Source organism: Oncorhynchus gorbuscha, linkage group LG19 (genome assembly GCF_021184085.1).
Source record: "Oncorhynchus gorbuscha isolate QuinsamMale2020 ecotype Even-year linkage group LG19, OgorEven_v1.0, whole genome shotgun sequence".
NCBI classification, from domain to species: Eukaryota; Metazoa; Chordata; class Actinopteri; order Salmoniformes; family Salmonidae; genus Oncorhynchus; species Oncorhynchus gorbuscha.
In genome coordinates this window covers 31,631,252-31,651,649 of record NC_060191.1, presented here as the reverse complement: position 1 = coordinate 31,651,649, position 20,398 = coordinate 31,631,252, and the positions used below count along the sequence as shown (strand labels likewise).

The window sequence follows — 20,398 nt, the reverse complement described above, 5'->3', positions numbered from 1 at the left end:
AATTACCTCTTTAAAATTGGAATATAATCAGATTCTCTCAGCTAAAATTGCTAAATCTTTTCTCTATGCCAAGCAAAAATATTTTGAGTTTGGTGACAAACCACACAAATTACTCGCCAGACAACTTCGGAAAAAATGTGAGTGACCGAATTATTCACATAGTTAAATCTGCATCTGGGGATTTTTTTTTTAAAACTAGGCAAGTCAGTTAACTTCTTGAGTCGAGCCATCCCGGATCCGGGATCGTGACTACAGACTCAAGCCCATTACCATAACGCAACGTTAACTATTCATGAAAATCGCAAATGAAATGAAATCAATATGCTAGCTCTCAAGCTTAGCCTTTTGTTAACAACACTGTCATCTCAGATTTTCAAAATATGCTTCTCAACCATAGCAAAACAAGCATTTGGGTAACAGTATTGATAGCTAGCATAGCATTTAGCGTAGCATTTAGCATTAGCATTCAGCAAGCAACATTTTCACAAAAACCAGAAAAGCATTCAAATAAAATAATTTACCTTTGAAGAACTTCGGATGTTTTCAATGAGGAGACTCTCAGTTAGATAGCAAATGTTCCGTTTTTCCTGAAATATTATTTGTTTAGGACAAATCGCTCCGTTTGCTGCGTCACGTTTAGCTACGTATCCTGTATCCAGGATTGTGTAAATCTATCCGCAAGCTCATTAGCATAACGCAACGTTAACTATTCATGAAAATCGCAAATGAAATTAAATAAATCTATTTGCTCTCAAGCTTAGCCTTTTGTTAACAACACTGTCATCTCAGATTTTCAAAATATGATTCTGAACCAAAGCAAAACAAGCATTTGTGTAACAGTATTGATAGCCTCGCATAGGATTATGCCTGGCATTCAGCATGCAACATTTTCACAAAAACTAGAAAAGCATTCAAATAAAATCATTTACCTTTGAGAACTTCAGATGTTTTCAATGAGGAGACTCTCAGTTAGATAGCAAATGTTCAGTTTTTACAAAAAGATTATTTGTGTTGACAAATCGCTCGGTTTTCTTCATCACGTTGGGTAAGAAAAAAAACGAAAATTAAATCATTAAAACGCTAACTTTTTTCCAAATTAACTCCATAATATCGACAGAAACATGGCAAACGATGTTTAGAATCAATCCTCAAGGTGTTTTTCACATATCTATCGATGATAAATCATTCGTGGCAGTTGACTTTCTCTTCTGAAGAAATGGAACTCGCATGGACCTAGAGATTACGCAATAATTTCGACACAGGACACCGGGCGGACACCTGGTAAATGTAGTCTCTTATGGTCAATCTTCCAATGATATGCCTACAAATACGTCACAATGCTGCAGACACCTTGGAGAAACGACAGAAAGGGCAGGCTCATTCCTGGCGCATTCACAGCCATATAAGGAGACATTGGAACACAGCGCCTTCAGAATCTGGGGCATTTCCTGTATGAAACTTCATCTTGGTTTCGCCTGTAGCATTAGTTCTGGGGCACTGACAGATAATATCTTTGCAGTTTTTTTTCTTTCCAAAGCTGTCAATTACATGCATAGTCGAGCATCTTTTCGTGACAAAATATCTTGTTTAAAACGGGAACGTTTTTTATTCAAAAATTAAAGCGCCCCCTCTCTCGAAGAAGTTAAGAACAAATTCTTATTTTCAATGACGGCCTAGGAACAGTGGGTGAACTGCCTGTTCAGGGGCAGAACGACAGATTTGTACCTTGTCAGCTTGGGGATTTGAACTTGCAACCTTTCGGTTACTAGTCCAACACTCTAACCATTAGACTCTATATACATCTAAAGTGGATCCTAACCCCTTAATTATGCAAACATTTTTGGAGGATGAAGCGTTTTAATGGCATTGTTGTTCCTGCCTGCTCTTTTATGTTTAGATAAGAATTGTATACCTGTATTGTATACCTATACACCATTCTTGTGTGTGTTTAATAAAAAATATTTGAAACAAAAGAATATCCAATAGTCAAAGGTATATGAAATACAAATGGTATAGAGAGAAATAGTTGACGCGTCATAATTCCTATAATAACTACAACCTAAAACTTCTTAACTGGGAATATTGAACCACCAGTTTTCATATGTTCTGAGCAAGGAACTTAAACGTTATCTTTTTTACATGGCACATATTGCACTTTTACTTTCTTCTCCAACACTGTGTTTTTGCATTATGTAAACCAAATTGAACATGTTTCATTATTTATTTGAGACTAAATAGATTTTGTTTATGTATTATATTAAGTTAAAATAAGTGTTCATTGTTCATTCAGTATTGTTGTAATTGTCATTTACAAATATATATTTATATAAAAATCGCCGGATTAATCGCTATCGGCTTTTTTGGTCCTCCAATAATCGGTATCGATTATTGGCATTCTCTCTACCAGCTTCATGAGGTAGTCACCTGGAATGCATTTCAATGAACAGGTGTTCCTTGTTAAAAGTTCATTTGTGGAATTTATTTCCTTCTTAATGCATTTTAGCCAATCAGTTGTGTTGTGACAAGGTAGGGATGGTATACAGAAGATCCATATTGGTAAAATATTTGGTAAAATACCAAGTCCATATTATGGCAAGAACATCTTAAATAAGCAAAGAGAAACGAAAGTCCATCATTACCAGCATCAGAAATTGCAGCCCAAATAAATGCTTCACAGAGTTTAAGTAACAGACACATCTCAACATCAACTGTTCAGAGGAGACTGCGTGAATCATACCTTCATGATTGGATTGCTGCAAAGAAACCACTACTAAAGGACATCAATAAGAAGAGACTTGCTTGGCCCAACCGCCGTGTCATTATGAGACTCCACAAGCATGGAGGAGGAGGTGTGATGGTGTGGGGGTGCTTTGCTGGTGACACTGTCAGTGATTTATTTAGAATTCAAGGCACACTTACCCGGCATGGCTACCACAGCATTCTGCAGCTATACACATCCCATCTGGTTTGCGCTTAGTGGGACTGTCATTTGTTTTTCAACAGGGCAATGACCTAACACACCTCCAGGCTGTGTAAGGGCTATTTGACCAAGAAGGAGAGTGATGGAGTGCTGCATTAGATGACCTGGCCTCCACAATCACCCGACCTCAATACAATTGAGATGGTTTGGGATGAGTTGGACCGCAGAGTGAAGGAAAAGCAGCAAACAAGTGTTCAGCATATGTGGGAACTCCTTGAAGACTGTTGGAAAACCATTTCAGGTGAAGCTGGTTGAGAGAATGCCAAGAGTGTGCAAAGCTGTCATCAAGGCGGCTACTTTTAAGGATCTCAAATATAAAATATTTTTTGATTTGTTTAACACTTTTTTGGTTACTACATGATTCCATATGTGTTATTTCATAGTTTTTATGTCTTTACTATTATTCTAAAATATAGAAAATAGTAAAAAATAAAGAAAAACCTGGGAATGAGTAGTTGTATCCAAACTTTGACTGTTAATGTGTTTATAATTTTTATTTTACCCCCTTTTTCTCCCCAATTTCGATCTTGTCTCATTGCTGCAACTCCCCAATGGGCTCGGGAGGCGGTGGTCGAGTCATGCGTCCTCCGAAACGACATGACCCGCCAACCTGCCCACTTAACCTGGAAGCCAGCCGCACCAATGTGTCGGAGGAAACACCGTTCAACTAACGGCCGAGGTCAGCCTGCAGGCGCCGGCCCAACACAAGGAGTCGCCATAGTGCAATGAGCTAAGTAAAGCCCCGCTGGCCAAACCCTCCCCTAACCCGGAAGAGGCTGGGCCAATTATGCGCCGCCCTATGAAACTCCCCGATCACGGCCGATTGTAATACAGTCCGGGATCGAACCAGGGTCTGTAGAAATGCCTCTAGCACTGCGATGCAGTACCACTCGGGAGGCCCCCAAAATTGTATTTTTTTGTTGTTAAACTTTTGTAGTCTTAGGCCTATATTCAATCCGGACCGTGGATGATCTGTGTTATAGCACAATTTACATTTGAGCGCATTTCCTATTGAGACGACATATGCAGCATTTACCGTAAGCGTGGTCTCTGCGAATAACATTGCCTTTAAAAGTCAATCACGCAGTCCGGATTGAATCTACCTAACTTGAACTCTGGTAGTTCAACTATAAGTATGACATTGTCCTCTCATTACAGGGAGGGAGGTAGGAAGGTATGCATAGCAGAAAGAGACAGAAGAGAAAGGGAATGATGGGAGACTTGGCAGAGGGGAACGGATGAGACCGATAAAATAAAGACAGAAAAAGAAAGAAAGAGTGTGGCTGTAAAACTGCTGAGATTTATAGAGGGATAGGCCCCAACTGTTCTCCCCTAGCCTCCACTCAGCTCTGCAGTAAATTCACTCTGTTTCCTGTCTCTGCTGGAGCTTCTGTTATTATAACACACAGCTCCAAGACACACAGTACTGTAGTACCTGTCCTCAGCTCACAGTGGACACACATATACACACATACACATGCACGCACACACACACACACATACATACATACATACATACATACATACATACATACATACATACATACATACATACATACATACATACATACATACATACATACATACATACATACATACATACATACATACATACATACATACATACATACATACATACATACATACATACATACATACATACATACATACATACATACATACATACATACATACATACATACATACATACATACATACATACATACATACATACATACATACATACATACATACATACATACACACATCGTGATTGCACAAACACATACATGCATCATGACGGCAAGCACAACACATACCCACACACGTACAAACTTATACTCACCACACACCCTAATACACACTCTCTCTCATCTTCCTCTATGCAGGCTGTGTCTCCAGCACTTCAGATTCCTGGGGAAGCGTCACATAGCCAGGTAAGTGTTAGCCTTAGTACCTGTTTCTGTTCCTCCTCTCCCACTCAGAGGTTGTGCGTCCGTGTGTGTTCATTGTTTTTTTACCAATGATAGACATGCAACAGAACCTTCTGTCAGATTGTGTGAAATGTAATGTTTGCTCAACAGCCAGATACACACACACACACACGTTCAACTACCCTTCCCCCTACCAACACACAGTCACACGTGCACGCAACCTTCGGTCACACACAAACATAATATGTGCACTGTATGAGTATGCACACACACCCAGGCTGCTCCCAGGGCGCTCTCTGACTGTCTCCCCAGCCCTATATGTGTGTGTGTGTGTGTGTGTGTGTGTGTGTGTGTGTGTGTGTGTGTGTGTGTGTGTGTGTGTGTGTGTGTGTGTGTGTGTGTGTGTGTGTGTGTGTGTGTGTGTGTGTGTGTGTGTGTGTGTGTGTGTGTGTGTGTGTGTGTGTGTGTGTGTGTGTGTGCGTGCGTGCGCGCGTGCGTGCGTGCGTATGGATCCTGGAGCAGAGCCAATGGCTTTCCCAGACAGACTTTTTCTCTTCGCCTGGATTTGAATTCCTCTCCGCTAATTAAATTAGTCCTTATTTCCTCCTCAGTGTGAAGAACAAGCAGTGACGTTTATTTTTTCTTCTTGTTCTCTTTTTGTCGGATCCAACTAAAGGCTGGGAATGTGGTGTGTTTATCTATGTCAGGCATTAGTAGAATAAAGACGAAGGGGCTGGAAGATGTTGTGTTCCCCAAATGGCAGCCTAGTGCACTACTTTTGACCAGAGCCCGTAAGGGAACTATAAAGGGAATAGGGTGCCATTTGGGTCACAGACGTTGTCTGGGGCTGGTAAGTAACATGCAACCTTAATCAGAGAGGCTGCTGGGGGATTTGAATACGCTCTCTCTTTCGCTCTCTCTCTCTCCTTCTACGAGGTGCCAAGCCTTTGATGCCTGTCTGAACTGAGTGTGAGCTCTTTTTTGAAGTACGCCGATGACTTGTGCATCCACATCGCGGGGTGACGTGAGAGAACTTGGGAAGGTTGAACACCAGACGGGCTGCGGCGTTCTGGATGAGTTGAAGGGGTTTAATGGCACAGGCAGGGAGCCCAGCCAACAGCGAGTTGCAGTAATCCAGACGGGAGATGACAAGTGCCTGGATTAGGACCTGCGCCGCTTCCTGTGTGAGGCAGGGTCGTACTCTGCGGATGTAGGTTCATGCTCTACAACATCCGCAGAGTACGACCCTGCCTCACACAGGAAGCGGCGCAGGTCCTAATCCAGGCACTTGTCATGGTGGAACAAACTCCCTCACGACGCCAGGACAGCGGAGTCAATCACCACCTTCCGGAGACACCTGAAACCCCACCTCTTTAAGGAATACCTAGGATAGGTTAAATAATCCCTCTCACCCCACCCCCCCTAAGTTTTAGATGCACTATTGTTAAGTGACTGTCCCACTGGATGTCATAAGGTGAATGCACCAATTTGTAAGTCGCTCTGGATAAGAGCGTCTGCTAAATGACTTAAATGTAAAATGTAAAATGTAAACATCGCTGGTTGAAGGTTTCGCCGAGACATTCCTATAATGTATTCTGTTTCAATTGCGCCTCATTGATTTTTATTTCCCTCTTTTAACCTCATCCAGCAGATCTCTCTGTTGAGTGGATACAGCCTAGCAGGAGCATACATACAGTGATTCATTAACACACAGCACACCTGTAACACTGGCTGTCCCCCAAATACCACCATATTCACTTCATAGTGCACTGCTTTTGACCAGAGCCCTATGGCCCCTGCTCCTATTCCCTTTATAGTGCACTACCTTTGGCCAAGATGTATTCCCTTTATAGTGCGCTACTTTTGACCAGAACCCTATGAGCAGTAGTACGGCAAAAGTAGTAGGGCACACCGCCCTATCCCACCTGGACAAGAGGATCCCTATGTGAGAATGCTGTTCATCGATTACAGCTCTGCTTTCAACACCATAGTGCCCTCCAAGCTTGTCACTAAGCTCAGGGCCCTTGGGCTGAACTCTTCCCTGTGAAACTGGGTCCAATACTTCCTGATGGGCCGACCCCAGGTCTGGAGGAGGTTAGAGGGAGGAGGTTAGAGCCCTGGTGGAGTGGTGCTATGACAACAAGCTAACCCTCCATGTAAAAAACAAACAAACAAAGGAGCTGATCGTGGACTACAGGAGACAGCAGAGGGAGCACACCCCCATCCACTCAACGGGGCCAAAGTGGAGAGGGTCAAAAGCACATCACCAAGCACCTGAAATGGTCTCACCACACCGACACCATGGTGAAGAAGGCACAACAGCACCTCTACAACCTCAGGTGGCTGAAGACATTCAGCATGGCCCCTAGAGACCCTGACACACTTCTACAGATGCACCATTGAGAGTATTCTGTCGGGCTGCGTCACCGCCTCGTATGGCGGTGTGTGCACCGCCCCTCAACCGGAGGGTGGTGCCATTAGCCTATCGCATCAACGGGGACACGCTGCCTGCCCTTCAGGACATTTACAGCACTCTGTGTTAAAGGAAGGCCAAGAAGATCATCAAGGACCTTAGAGCGTGATGAGCCAAGTAAAGCCCCCCCCCCCCGGCCAAACCCCCCCGGCCAAACCCTCCCCTAACCCGGACAACGCTGGGCCAATTGGGTGCCACCCTATGGGACTCCCGGTCACGGATCGAACCCCAGGCTGTAGTGACGCCGCAACACTGCGATGCAGTGCCTTAGACCACTGCGCCACTCGGGAGGCCAATACATACCATTTTTTATTTTGTATTATATACTGTCTATACACACCATGTATTTATATTCTAGATTCTGACACAGGCTCACTCGAATATCTATACCCCTGGATTATCAATTGGACCAGTTCTGTCATTTCTTGATATCTTGATTAAATTTTTTTATTGATTGTTTCTTTGTATTGTATTTGCGAGACATTCTACTGCACTGTTGGAGCTAGAAACATAAGCATTTCACTGCAACTGCTATAACACCTGCAAATCTGTCTACGCGGCCAATTCACTTTGACTTAATTTGACAAAGGGAATGGGGTGCCATTTGGAAAGGCATCCACTGAACGGCTGTTTTCCATTACAATCTGTAGTATTAACCAGTAAACACACTCGTAAACAATGATGTTACATGTTAACAGACTGATCACACTGGAATGAGTGCCTGTGTGTCTTGCTTCCCCCTGTGTGTTGTCTACTCCATGTATTGATGTGTGTAATTGATGTGTTAATGGAGGTCTATGTGACTACACGTTTATTGATGGCTACATGTGTGATGAATTCAGACTGATTTCGTACTGTTTAACCCTGAAACTTTTGCTGTGATGTGAGTGTGTAGCTACTGCATGGCTTTTGCTGCTGTCATATGTAAGCTAATGATCATGTAGCATGACGGCCATCTTCCTCTCCATCCATCATCCCGCCATCCGTCCATCCACCCATCCACCCATCTACCCATCCGCTGCTCTACATTCTCTGTGATTACTGGCCGTTACCTGACCACTAAGAAATCTGCTTATTGATATAGCATTAGCTGGTATGGTTAGGCCAATCATTTAGCTCAATTCACATGTTAATCTCTGTCACCACATACAGTGGCTACTGGATTAGCAACAAGCAAACTAGGTCGTATTTACTAAAGCTCTCTAACCCTTTACTTCCAACTAATGCTCTCTATAGCCCATAAAATACTTCCACACTAACGGCAACGTCAACCTAACATTGTTGATTTTTCTTTATCTAACCCCGCTACTTCACTATTGCTGTGTCCCATGCTGAAATGACCCCCTCCTCTTTCTGCTTGGCTTGATGCCTTTAGCCCACCTGAGCCCATATTTATCAAAAGCGTTTGAGAGTAGGAGGGCTGATCTAGGATCAGGACCACCCTGTCCATGATATTCTGATTCATTATGATATGAAAGGCTAAACTGATCCTAGATCAGCACTCATTCTCTGAGACGCTTGATAAATGATGTTCATTTCGACAACGAGAAGGAAGAGTATGATGATAATGATGATGGTGGTGTGACTTAACGCTGGTGTCATTGGCTTGTGAACAGGAAGCTAGCAGCCGCGGTAAAGCTGGCCCAGGCCACCCAGAACAATGGCACCCTGAAGGGCTCTAACCATTCCACCCAGTCCTCCTCAGGCCTGCTCCCTCAATGGTAAACTCACAGTCGCCACCTGGGGGCCCCTCCACACAGGGAGCAGGGTGAAGTTTCCCCTACACCCTGATCTTGGATCAGTTTAACATTTGCCCAACGAATGGTTATGGTTAGGATTGGGGGCAGGGAGGCTGATCCTAGGTCTATACCTAGGGGAAACTTCACCTCGGAGCACCACACAGCGTCCGACACAACTCACACACATACTTTTCACACTACTGAGCTGAGCTGTGCCAAGCTGTACTCTGCTGGCCTAGTTACGCATCCACTATAGTTGCTGGAACTGTGCTGGAGAGGACAATGTGAAAAGAAAGTATCCGAGCCAGTACAATATAGTTCAGGTTGGTACGATAGTGTGAAAAGATAATAATATATAAATGTGTTTTTTAATTGTAATTGTTAATCAGAATTAGGTGGGTAATACATCATAAAACACTGAGTGAGCTGTGTAGAGTAGTTCAGGAAAACCACAATTTAGTTGTGAACTACATGTTCTTATGCAGGTCAGATAAGGATCACTGGACTTAAAGTAACACTACAAATAGTATTTACAGTGCCTATAGAAAGTCTATACCCCCTTCAAACATTTTTTTTTTTACATATTGTTGCGTTACAAAGTGGGATTAAAATTGCTTTAATTGTAATTTACACAAAATACTTCATAATGTCAAAGTGAAAAGGACATTCTACGCATTTTTACAAATGAATAACAATTATATAACTCAAATATAGTCATTGCATAAGTGTTCAACCATTACTTCAGAAGTCAAATTTGGCTTAAGAAATCACATAATAACATATGGACTCACTCTGTGTGAAATAATAGGGGCTGACATGATTTTTGAATGATTACCCCCTCCCCTGTCCCCCATACAATATCTGTAAGGTCCCTCAGTCAAGTATTGAATTTCAAGCACAGATCTTTAAGCAAGGTCAAGTTAATAATTATGCTGTGGATGATGTGTTAAAGTGCAAGTGTTCAATGGCTGGGATGGGAGAAAACTGAGGATGGATCAACAACAATGTAGTGACTCCACAATAATGATGTACATGACAGAGTGAAAAGAAGAATACAAATATTCCAAAATATACATATGTATAGGCACTAAAGTAATACTGATGAGGAAGAAAAACGGAAAAGGGAATACACTTTTTAGCCAAAATGCAATGACTTATGTTTTGGAGAAAATCTAACACATCACTGAGTAACTGCCTCCTTTTTTCAAGCATTGTGGTGGCTGCATCATGGTATGAGTATACTTGAAATCAGCAAAGAGTGTGGAGTTTTTCAGTATGAAAAGAAACGGGATGGTGCAAAAACCTGCTTCAGTCTGCTTTACACCAGACAGTGACTGGAAGAGGAATTCACTTTTCAGCATGACAATAACCTTCACAAAGCCAAATCAACATTGGAATTTCTTACCAAGAAGACAGGAAATGTTCCTGATTGGCCAAGTTTCCATTTTTACTTAAATATGCTTGAAAATATATGGCAAGACTTGAAAATTGCTGTCGAGCCATGATCCCCAACACCTTGATTGAGTTTAAATAATTTTTTTAAAGAATAATGGGAAATACATTTAGGTGTGCAAAGTTCTTAAGAACCTTACTTAAGAAGACTCACAGCTGTAACTGTTGCCAAAGGTGTTTCCAACATGTATTGACACAGGGGGGTGAATACTTATCTAATCAAGGTACCGTTGAAGTCGGAAGTTTACATATACCTCAGCCAAATACATTTAAACTTCGTTTTTCACAATTCCTGACATTTAATCATAGTAAAAATTCCCTGTCTTATGTCAGTTAGAATCACCACTTTATTTTAATAATGTGAATTGTCAGAATAATAGCAGAGAGAATGATTTATTTCAGCTTTTATTTATTTCATCACATTCTGAGTGGGTCAGAAGTTTACATACACTCAATTAGTATTTGGTAGCATTGCCTTTAAATTGTTTAACTTGGGTCAAATGTTTCGGGTAGCCTTCCACAAGCTTCCCACAATAAGTTGGGTGAATGTTGTCCCATTCCTCCTGACAGAGCTGGTGTAACTGAGTCAGGTTTATAGGCCTCCTTGCTCGCACACGCTTTTTCAGTTCTGCCCACACATTTTCTATAGGATTGAGGTCAGGACTTTGTTATGGCCACTCCAATACCTTGACTTTGTTGTCCTGAAGTCACTTTGCCACAATTTTAGAAATATGCTTGGGGTCATTGTTCATTTGGAAGACCCATTTGCAACCAAGCTTTAACTTCCTGAGTGATGTCTTGAGATGTTGCTTCAATATATCCACATGATTTTCCTACCTCATGATGCCATCTATTTTGTGAAGTGCACCAGTCCCTCCTGCAGCAAAGCACCCCTACAACATGACGCTGCCACCCTGTGCTTCCCGGTTGGGATGGTGTTCTTCGGCTTGCAAGCCTCCCCCTTTTTCATCCAAACATAACGATGGTCATTATGACCGAACAGTTCTATTTTTGTTTCATCAGACCAGAAGTTTTCTCCAAACAGTATGATCTTTGTCCCCATGTGCAGTTGCGAACCGTAGTCTGTTTTTTTATGGCGGTTTTGGAACAGTGGCTTCTTCCTTGCTGAGCGACCTTTCAGTTTATGTCGATATAGGACTCCTTTTACTGTGGCTATAGATACTTTTGAACCTGTTTCCTCCAGCATCTTCACAAGGTCCTTTGCTGTTGTTCTGGGATTGATTTGCACTTTTCACACCAAAGTACGTTTATCTCCAGGAGACAGAACGCGTCTCCTTCCTGAGCGGTATGACGGATGCGTGGTCCTGTGGTGTTTATACTTGCGTACTATTGTTTGTACCGATGAAGGATGACCAGACTTGTGGAGGTCTACAATTTGTTTTCTTTTGACTGTCCCATGATGTCAAGTAAAGAGGCACTGAGTTTGAAGGTAGACCTTGAAATACATCCACAGGTACACCTCCAATTGACTCAAATTATGTCAATTAGCCTATCAGAAGCTTCTAAAGCCATGACATCATTTTCTGGAATTTTCCAAGCTGTTTAAAGTCACAGTCAATTTAGCGTATGTAAACGTCTGACCCACTGGAATTGTGACACAGTGAATTATAAGTGAAATAATCTGTCTGTAAACAATTGTTGGAAAAATGAGTGTCATGCATGAAGTAGATGTCCTAACTGACTTGCCAAAACTATAGTTTGTTAACAAGAAATTTGTGGAGTGGTTGAAAAACGAGTTTTAATGACTCCAACCTAAGTGTCTGTAAACTTCTGACTTCAACTGTATATTAGTGTTTTATTTGTCATGAATCAAAGCATTTTTAAAACATTTTTCTTTGACATTAGTCATTTGTGTAGATTGATGGGAAAAGAGGTCTATTAAATCCATTTTAATCCCACTTCATTAAGCAACAAATTGTGAAAAAAGTTCAAGACTTTCTATAGGCACTGTATGTAACAGTAGCTAGGCGTCTTTAACATGGAGTTGAGTGATCGAGATGGAAAGGATTTAATCTGTTCCACTTTATTTAGAACTTGACTTTTTTTGTCCAGTAATATATAAATAATGTCTCCAGTAAACTATACATTTTTAGTCCAGTAAACTATAAGTAGGACTTAAAACAGCTTTTTGTGTTCACCATTTGTCCTGATATGAGTTTTGTTCATCATTGCTGTTCATCAGTGTCGTCTTCATGGTCCTGAACACGTGACCATCCATGGTGGACGTTGTGAGTGTGTCATGTGATAGTGTGGCGGCCACTCTGTTTTCTCATCATGCCCCTCAGTGTCTACCATACGTGTGGCGTGGTGTAATTGGCTAGTCCTTTGTCTGCAAATCCTTCCCCATTAAAAATAGAATCCCTGTCATAACAGCAATCCCTTAGAATTACGTGGTCGCATTAACCTGTTTGTTGTCACGTTACAGGTGATAATGTTTTCTTAGACATTTTCACACACTTAGGACCAATCCCAAATGGACCCCTGGACTACGCCCTATGCACTTGTGTTGATCTGATAGGATTTGACAGGTGCTATCAATACGTGCTCCTACTTGCCCTTTGATAGGTTAAGTGGATTGTTTCTACAAATCACATCCTCTCAGACCTCCACAAGTGCATAGGTCGTAGGGTCTAGGGGTCCATTTGGGATTAGAATTACAGGATGTTTTCAAGGCGGAGTGAATATATCGGGCATCGTTTTCACAAAACGCAAAATATGAAACAGATAAAGTCAGCTTTCATATTGGACAAGTTCACAGAGTATCCCCTTCATTTCAAACCACTTTCACCGGTTTCATCCCTGCTGAACACCACCCCGACTTGCAAGGTTGAGAGTTATGTGTTGACCCTCTGACCTCTAACCCCTGACCTTCTGGTCACCAGGATGCTGTCAGGACAGGACGGCCATCGGCACGCACGCTCCCAGACTATGCCCATCATCCGGGCCAAGAACGCCCTGACCAACCCCAAGCTGCTGCAGATGATGGAGACGGGTAATGCCCCCCCCCCCCCCCCCCAATTACGCCCACTCACCCACCATCACTGGGCACTGCCACCCCGGTCCCATTTTAAAACTGTTTAATTCACATAGTTCACATCAATGTGGTTAGTTATTTAGTTAGCTTTTGTTGTCCTAGGCCAATAGCTTTTTTATTCTTACCAACCATCCACAGTGCTATTTCTCAGCTTTTACAGTGCAAACGGTACTTAGCTATTACTGTTCTGTTGTTAGGTGTGTGGTGGTTACTGCTAGGGTAAGGATGTTGTGTTGTTGCTTGCTGTGCTGATGTATCATCGCCCCTTTCCTGTCCTTCCCTCAGATGGGAATATCCCAGAGGGGGACCACCTGAGCCCGACGGACATCGAGGCCAATCTGTCCACCGAGGTGGCCCTCATCGTGCTGGATGTTCTGGGCCTCTTTGTCCATCACCACAAGGTCAGACAACAACAATGACCACTGTCTGAATGGTCAAACACCGATCTCTACAACCGAGAGACATGATACGGTTGCTCAATTCTGGACACTCTCTCAAAATTCCCAGGTTTCCCAGGAATCCCAGTTGGAAGATTCCTGGAATCACGAGGGAATTAAGAGGAAATTTGTGAGTCCTCCAAACGGGATTTCTGGAAAACCTGGGAATTGTGGGGCAATTTTTCAATCCAAAACCGGTCATCCATGAGAGCCTATTTTAATACGCCATTGCCACCTTGTGGTTATTCCTAAGAACTACAGTGGCTTCCACATGGAATCCACACTAAATACCACTCTGTTTCACTAATCATTATTGTTTCACTTCACTGACTCCGAAGGTATTCCGTTTGTATTCCAAGCTAGTGATTTATCTTCTGTTGTTCTTGTAGGTTACTGTGCACTCCTCAATCCTCAAGTTGGCTGCCCTACAATTCCTACAATTGCTATACTCTGTAAAGCAACCCAGACATGCTGTTTTGTCTGTGTTTTGACCGGAGCCATTTGCAATTCATATTATGCCTGCATCCCAAATGGCACCATTTCCTCTATATTTCCTCTATATTTATATATCCTCTATATATATATACCATTTCCTCTAGAGCACTATAGCCCCTTGTCAAAAATAGTGCACTATATAGGGAATAGGGTAACCTTTCCCACAGACTCAATTTGTACCGCAGAGCCTTCTGGTGGACGTGATTAGGAATAGGGTGCCATTTGGGAAGCACATAAGTTGACTGTTGTTCTTTCCCTCCCACAGAAACAGTTACTGCAGGACGAGGGTCAGAACCTGCTGATGAAGAAGGTGTTCGACACCTTCCTCCTGTTCTTCCAGATCAATCAGTCCACCAGCACCCTGAGACACGTTTTCGCTGCCCTGCGCCTCTTCATACAGAAGGTCTCTGCACTAGCTGATTGCTCTCACACACATACACGAATGCATACACATGTGCACACACACACACTAACTGACTTTATGGACACAGAATGTATTCATAGTACATTACTGATGCTAAGCTCTCTCTCTCCTTGTCTCTCCCGCTCTTTCTCTTCCTTTCTCTCCCTCTCTATTCCCCCTCTCTCTCTCTCCCTACTTACTCCATATTTCGCTCTTGCTTCTTCTCTCTTTCTTCCTCCTCTGTCTCTTTCCTTGCACCCTCTCTCTGTCTAGTTCCCCTCTGCGTTCTTCCAGGGTAAAGCGGACCTGTGTGGCTGCCTGTGTTATTCGATCCTGAAGTGTTGTAACCACCGTTCCAGCTCCACCCAGACTGAGGCCTCCGCACTCCTCTACTTCTTCATGAGGAAAAACTTTGAGTTCACCAAGGGAAAGTCCATCGTCCGCTCCCACCTACAGGTCAGTCAGCGGGGGTGGAGTTGTGGGTGGGGGGCAGTCGGTGTTTGCGCCACATCTTTATTTTCACTGTTTTGTGCGGTGAACGCAGGGCCTAGATAGAGAAAGGCCGGGATGTTTCTATGGCTGTGTTTACCTCTGAAACAGACTGTTTAGCAGCCGATCAGAGACCACACACACGTCGCCACACTGTTTCAGAGCGGTTGTGATTAGCACCACCTTCACTCTCTTTCTCTCCTCTCTCTTCCCCCATCCCTTCAGTTGATCAAGGCAGTGAGTCAGCTGATAGCGGATGCTGGCATCGGGGGCTCACGCTTCCAACAGTCGTTGGCCATCATCAATAACTTTGCCAACGGAGATGCTCCTCTCAAGGTGAGAACAGGGACTGTACTGATAATTGTGCTGCGTTCCAAATGGCACCCTATTCCCTTTATAATCCACCACTGCAACTGGCGGGGTCTCAACTTACTGTTCCGGGGTAGAATAGTAGAAAACACATGGTGCAATTTCTAAATTCAGTTGTGCATAAACAGTTTCTCTTGACATGTCAGTCATTGATAGTCACTCAATTAGCCCACGTCAGCAACATAAAAATTAGATTGGTAAGTTAGTCTAGTTGCCAGCTAGTCTAGTGGCCAGCTAGTCTAGTGGCCAGCTATCTAAACTTGTAGTAATCAAGGTCGAATTAAGTCAGTCTCACTCAGATACCATATTAAAAACGGCACACATTTCTTTCCACCCTATGGCATAATTAGTAGAATTGGAAGAAATTAACTCTAAAACTAAAAATACTGCATGAAATTAGTTATACAATTGCTAAATCTTCTCTCCGCCCCATGGAAAAATGTGTAGAATTGCAGCAATCTAGCCTTAAAACAGCAAAATGTTCTCTCCCTCCTATGGCAAAATGTGTAGAATTGCTGTAAATATCTTGTAAACTGCATATAAATCAACAACAAGTGGGACACAATCATGAAGTGAAACGACATTTATTGTATATTTCAAAGTAAAAAAATAAAAATAAAAATGTCAGTCTCTCGATGTGCAAAACTGATAGAGACATACCCCAAGCGACTTACAGCTGTAATCGCAGCAAAAGGTGGCGCTACAAAGTATTAACTTAAGGGGGCTGAATAATTTTGCACGCCCAATTTTTCAGTTTTTGATTTGTTAAAAAAGTTTGAAATATCCAATAAATGTCGTTCCACTTCATGATTGTGTCCCACTTGTTGTTGATACTTCAAAGAAAAATACAGTTTTATATCTTTATGTTTGAAGCCTGAAATGTGGCAAAAGGTCGCAAAGTTCATGGGGGCCAAATACTTTCGCAAGGCACTGTAGGTAGGGATAAAGTAACTAGGCAACAGGGTAGATAATAAACAGTAACAGCAGCGTATGTGATGAGTCAAAAGAGTTAGTGCAGTAGCAGAGAGAACAGCCTATGACTTGTGTGTCTTTGACAATTTTTCGCACCTTCCTCTGACATTGCATGTATTTGTATCTATTATGGATCTCAATTAGCTGCCGCCAAGCTACTCTTCCTGGGGTCCGGCAAAATTAAGGCAGTTATACACATTTAAAAACATTACAATGCATTTATTACAGCATTCACAACACACCAAGTGTCTACCCAAAAGGCTCATACTCCACTACCACATATCTACAATGCAAAATTAATGTGTACTTGTGTGTATAGTGCTTGTTCTCATGTGTGTGTATTCATGTCTCTGTGCTTATGTTTGTGTTTACTTCACAGTCCCTGCTGTTCCATAAGGTGTTTTTTTAACCTGCTTTTTAAATCTGATTCTCCTGCTTGCATCAGTTACCTGATGTGGAATAGAGTTGTATGTAGTCATGGCTCTATGTAGTACTGTGCACCTCCCATAGTCTGCTCTGCACTTGGGGATTGTGAAGAGACTGGTGGCATGTCTTGTGGGATATGCATGGGTGTCTGAGCTGTGTGCTAGTATTTTAAACAGACAAAAACAAGTAATGAGGAAGTCAATCTCTCCTCCACTTTGAGCCATGAGAGATTGACATGCATGTCATGAATGTTAGCGCTCTGTGTACTTTTTTAAGGGCCAGCCGTACGGCCCTGTTCTGAGCCAACTGCAATTCTCCTAAGTCCCACTTTGTGGCACCTGAACAGTAGTCCAGGTGCGAGAAAAAAGCCAGGGCTTGTAGGACCTGCCTTGTTGCTTATATGGCAAATAGGGTGGCATTTGGGAGTCAGACCTAGTGTTGAGGAAGTGAGTTTGTGATTCCTCTCTTAACTCCCTCTCGTGACTAATAATGTTTGTATATGCTGTGATTGTGCATACTGCCCGTGTTTGATCGGATGTGACCTCATGCCCATTGTGTCTGTAACTGAGCCTCACAGAAGCTAAAAACCCTTTGTTCTTGTTTACCACTAAAATAATAATCAAGTGTGATGTCGGTATATATGATCCATCCGCACTCCCAGAACACACCGTTCCCTGCCGAGGTGAAAGACTTGACCAAGCGGATCCGCACAGTGTTGATGGCCACGTCCCAGATGAAGGAGCACGAGAAGGACCCGGAGATGCTGGTGGACCTGCAGTATAGCCTGGCCAACTCCTACGCCAGCACCCCCGAGCTCCGGCGCACCTGGCTGGAGAGCATGGCCAAAATACACGTCCGCAACGGAGACCTCTCCGAGGTACAGTAGGACTGGGTTACTGGGATATGTTATAGGTTATGTTATGTGATGTTATGTATAGGGTGCAGAGATATGTACAGTGGGTATCATAAGTAGTCACCCCCCCCCCCTCGTTTTCACATTTTGTTGCTTTACAAAGTCAGATTGAAATGAATTTCATTGAAATGAATTTCATTCATTCAAATTTCACTTTTTTGTCATAGAGCTACACAAAATACTCCATAATGTCAAAGTGAAAAGTAAATTATACAAATGAATACAAATTAAATAACAAAAATATAGGCATGGCATAAGTATTCACTGAACAAAAATATAAACGCAGTGTGCAACAATTTCAAACATTTTACTTAGTTACAGTTCATATAAGGAAATCAGTCAATTAAAATAAATACATTAGGCCATAATCTATGGATTTTACATGACTGAGAATACAGATATGCATGCACCTGTTGTTCACAGATACCTTAATGATAGGTAGGGGTGTGGATCAGACCACCATTTTGCTCGTGCAGCACGACACATCTCCTTCACATAGAGTTGATCAGACTGTGCCACTCCTCTTCAATGGCTGTGAGAAGTTGCTGGATATTGGCGGGGACTGGAACAGACTGTTGTACACGTTGATCCAGAGCATTCCAAACATGCTCAATGGGTGACATGTTTGGTGAGTATGCAGGCCTTGGAAGAACTGGGACATTTTCAGCGTCCAGGAGTTGTGTACAGAACCTTGAGACATTATCATGCTGAAACATTACATTTACATTTACATTTAAGTCATTTAGCAGACGCTCATATCCAGAGCGACTTACAGATTGGTGCATTCACCTTATGACATCCAGTGGAACAGCCACTTTACAATAGTGCATCTAAATATTTTAAGGGGAGGGAGGGGGGGTGAGAAGGATTACTTTATCCTATCCTAGGTATTCCTTAAAGAGGTGGGGTTTCAGGTGTCTCCGGAAGGTGGTGATTGACTCCGCTGTCCTGGCGTCGTGAGGGAGTTTGTTCCACCATTGGGGAGCCAGAGCAGCGAACAGTTTTGACTGGGCTGAGCGGGAACTGTACCTCCTCAGTGGTAGGGAGGCGAGCAGGCCAGAGGTGGATGAACGCAGTGCCCTTATTTGGGTGTAGGGCCTGATCAGAGCCTGGAGGTACTGAGGTGCCGTTCCCCTCACAGCTCCGTAGGCAAGCACCATGGTCTTGTAGCAGATGCGAGCTTCAACTGGAAGCCAGTGGAGAGAGCGGAGGAGCGGGGTGACGTGAGAGAACTTGGGAAGGTTGAACACTAGACGGGCTGCGGCGTTCTGGATGAGTTGTAGGGGTTTAATGGCACAGGCAGGGAGCCCAGCCAACAGCGAGTTGCAGTAATCCAGACGGGAGATGACAAGTGCCTGGATTAGGACCTGCGCCGCTTCCTGTGTGAGGCAGGGTCGTACTCTGCGGATGTTGTAGAGCATGAACCTACAAGAACGGGCCACCGCCTTGATGTTAGTTGAGAACGACAGGGTGTTGTCCAGGATCACGCCAAGGTTCTTAGCGCTCTGGGAGGAGGACTCAATGGAGTTGTCAACCGTGATGGCGAGATCATGGAACGGGCAGTCCTTCCCCGGGAGGAAGAGCAGCTCCGTCTTGCCGAAGTTCAGCTTGAGGTGGTGATCCGTCATCCACACTGATATGTCTGCCAGACATGCAGAGATGCGATTCGCCACCTGGTCATCAGAAGGGGGAAAGGAGAAGATTAATTGTGTGTCGTCTGCATGAGGTGATGGTGGCAAATGAATGGCACGACAATGGACCTCAGGATCTCTTCACGGTATATCTGTGCATTCAAATTGCCATCGATAAAATGCAATTGTGTTCGTTGTCCTTAGCTTATGCCTGCCCATATCATAACCCAACCTCCCCCATGGGGCACTCTGTTCACAATGTTGATATTAGCAAACCGCTTGCCCACACAACGCCAGACACGCTGCCTGCCATCTGCCTGCCATCTGTCCGGCACAGTTGAAACTTCTCCAGATAATAAACAGTGAGTAGCAGCAGTGTACAAAACAAATGGGAGGGGTGTCAATGTAATAGTCCGGTGTCCATTTGATTAATTGTTCAGCAGTCTTATGGCTTGGGGTAGAAGCTGTTAAGGAGCATTTTGGTCCTAGACATGGTGCTCTGTTTCTGTGCTACTGCACAGCAAGCGGTACCGGTCTATGACTTGGGTGACTGGAGTCTTTGACAATTTTATAGACTTTCCTCTGACACCGCCTTTTATGTAGGTCCTGGTTTGCAGGAAGCTTGGCCCC

At 43.2% G+C, this 20,398-nt stretch overlaps 1 protein-coding gene across 7 annotated transcripts in view; it reads left to right on the top strand.

Annotated features, from left to right (window-relative positions):
* dock10 (dedicator of cytokinesis 10) overlaps positions 1-20,398 on the top strand; it is a 216,253-nt gene that overhangs the window by 170,495 nt on the left and 25,360 nt on the right. For 6 of the 7 annotated variants that reach the window (XM_046316183.1, XM_046316182.1, XM_046316180.1 and 3 more), the window contains exons 38-45: positions 4,870-4,917; positions 9,004-9,108; positions 13,482-13,591; positions 13,919-14,034; positions 14,831-14,968; positions 15,242-15,424; positions 15,683-15,793; positions 17,886-18,101. In XM_046316183.1, coding sequence (XP_046172139.1) covers positions 4,870-4,917; positions 9,004-9,108; positions 13,482-13,591; positions 13,919-14,034; positions 14,831-14,968; positions 15,242-15,424; positions 15,683-15,793; positions 17,886-18,101 — 1,027 coding nt within the window. The remainder of the gene's footprint in view (positions 1-4,869; positions 4,918-9,003; positions 9,109-13,481; positions 13,592-13,918; positions 14,035-14,830; positions 14,969-15,241; positions 15,425-15,682; positions 15,794-17,885; positions 18,102-20,398) is intronic. The other variant, XM_046316185.1, reaches the window with a different exon arrangement.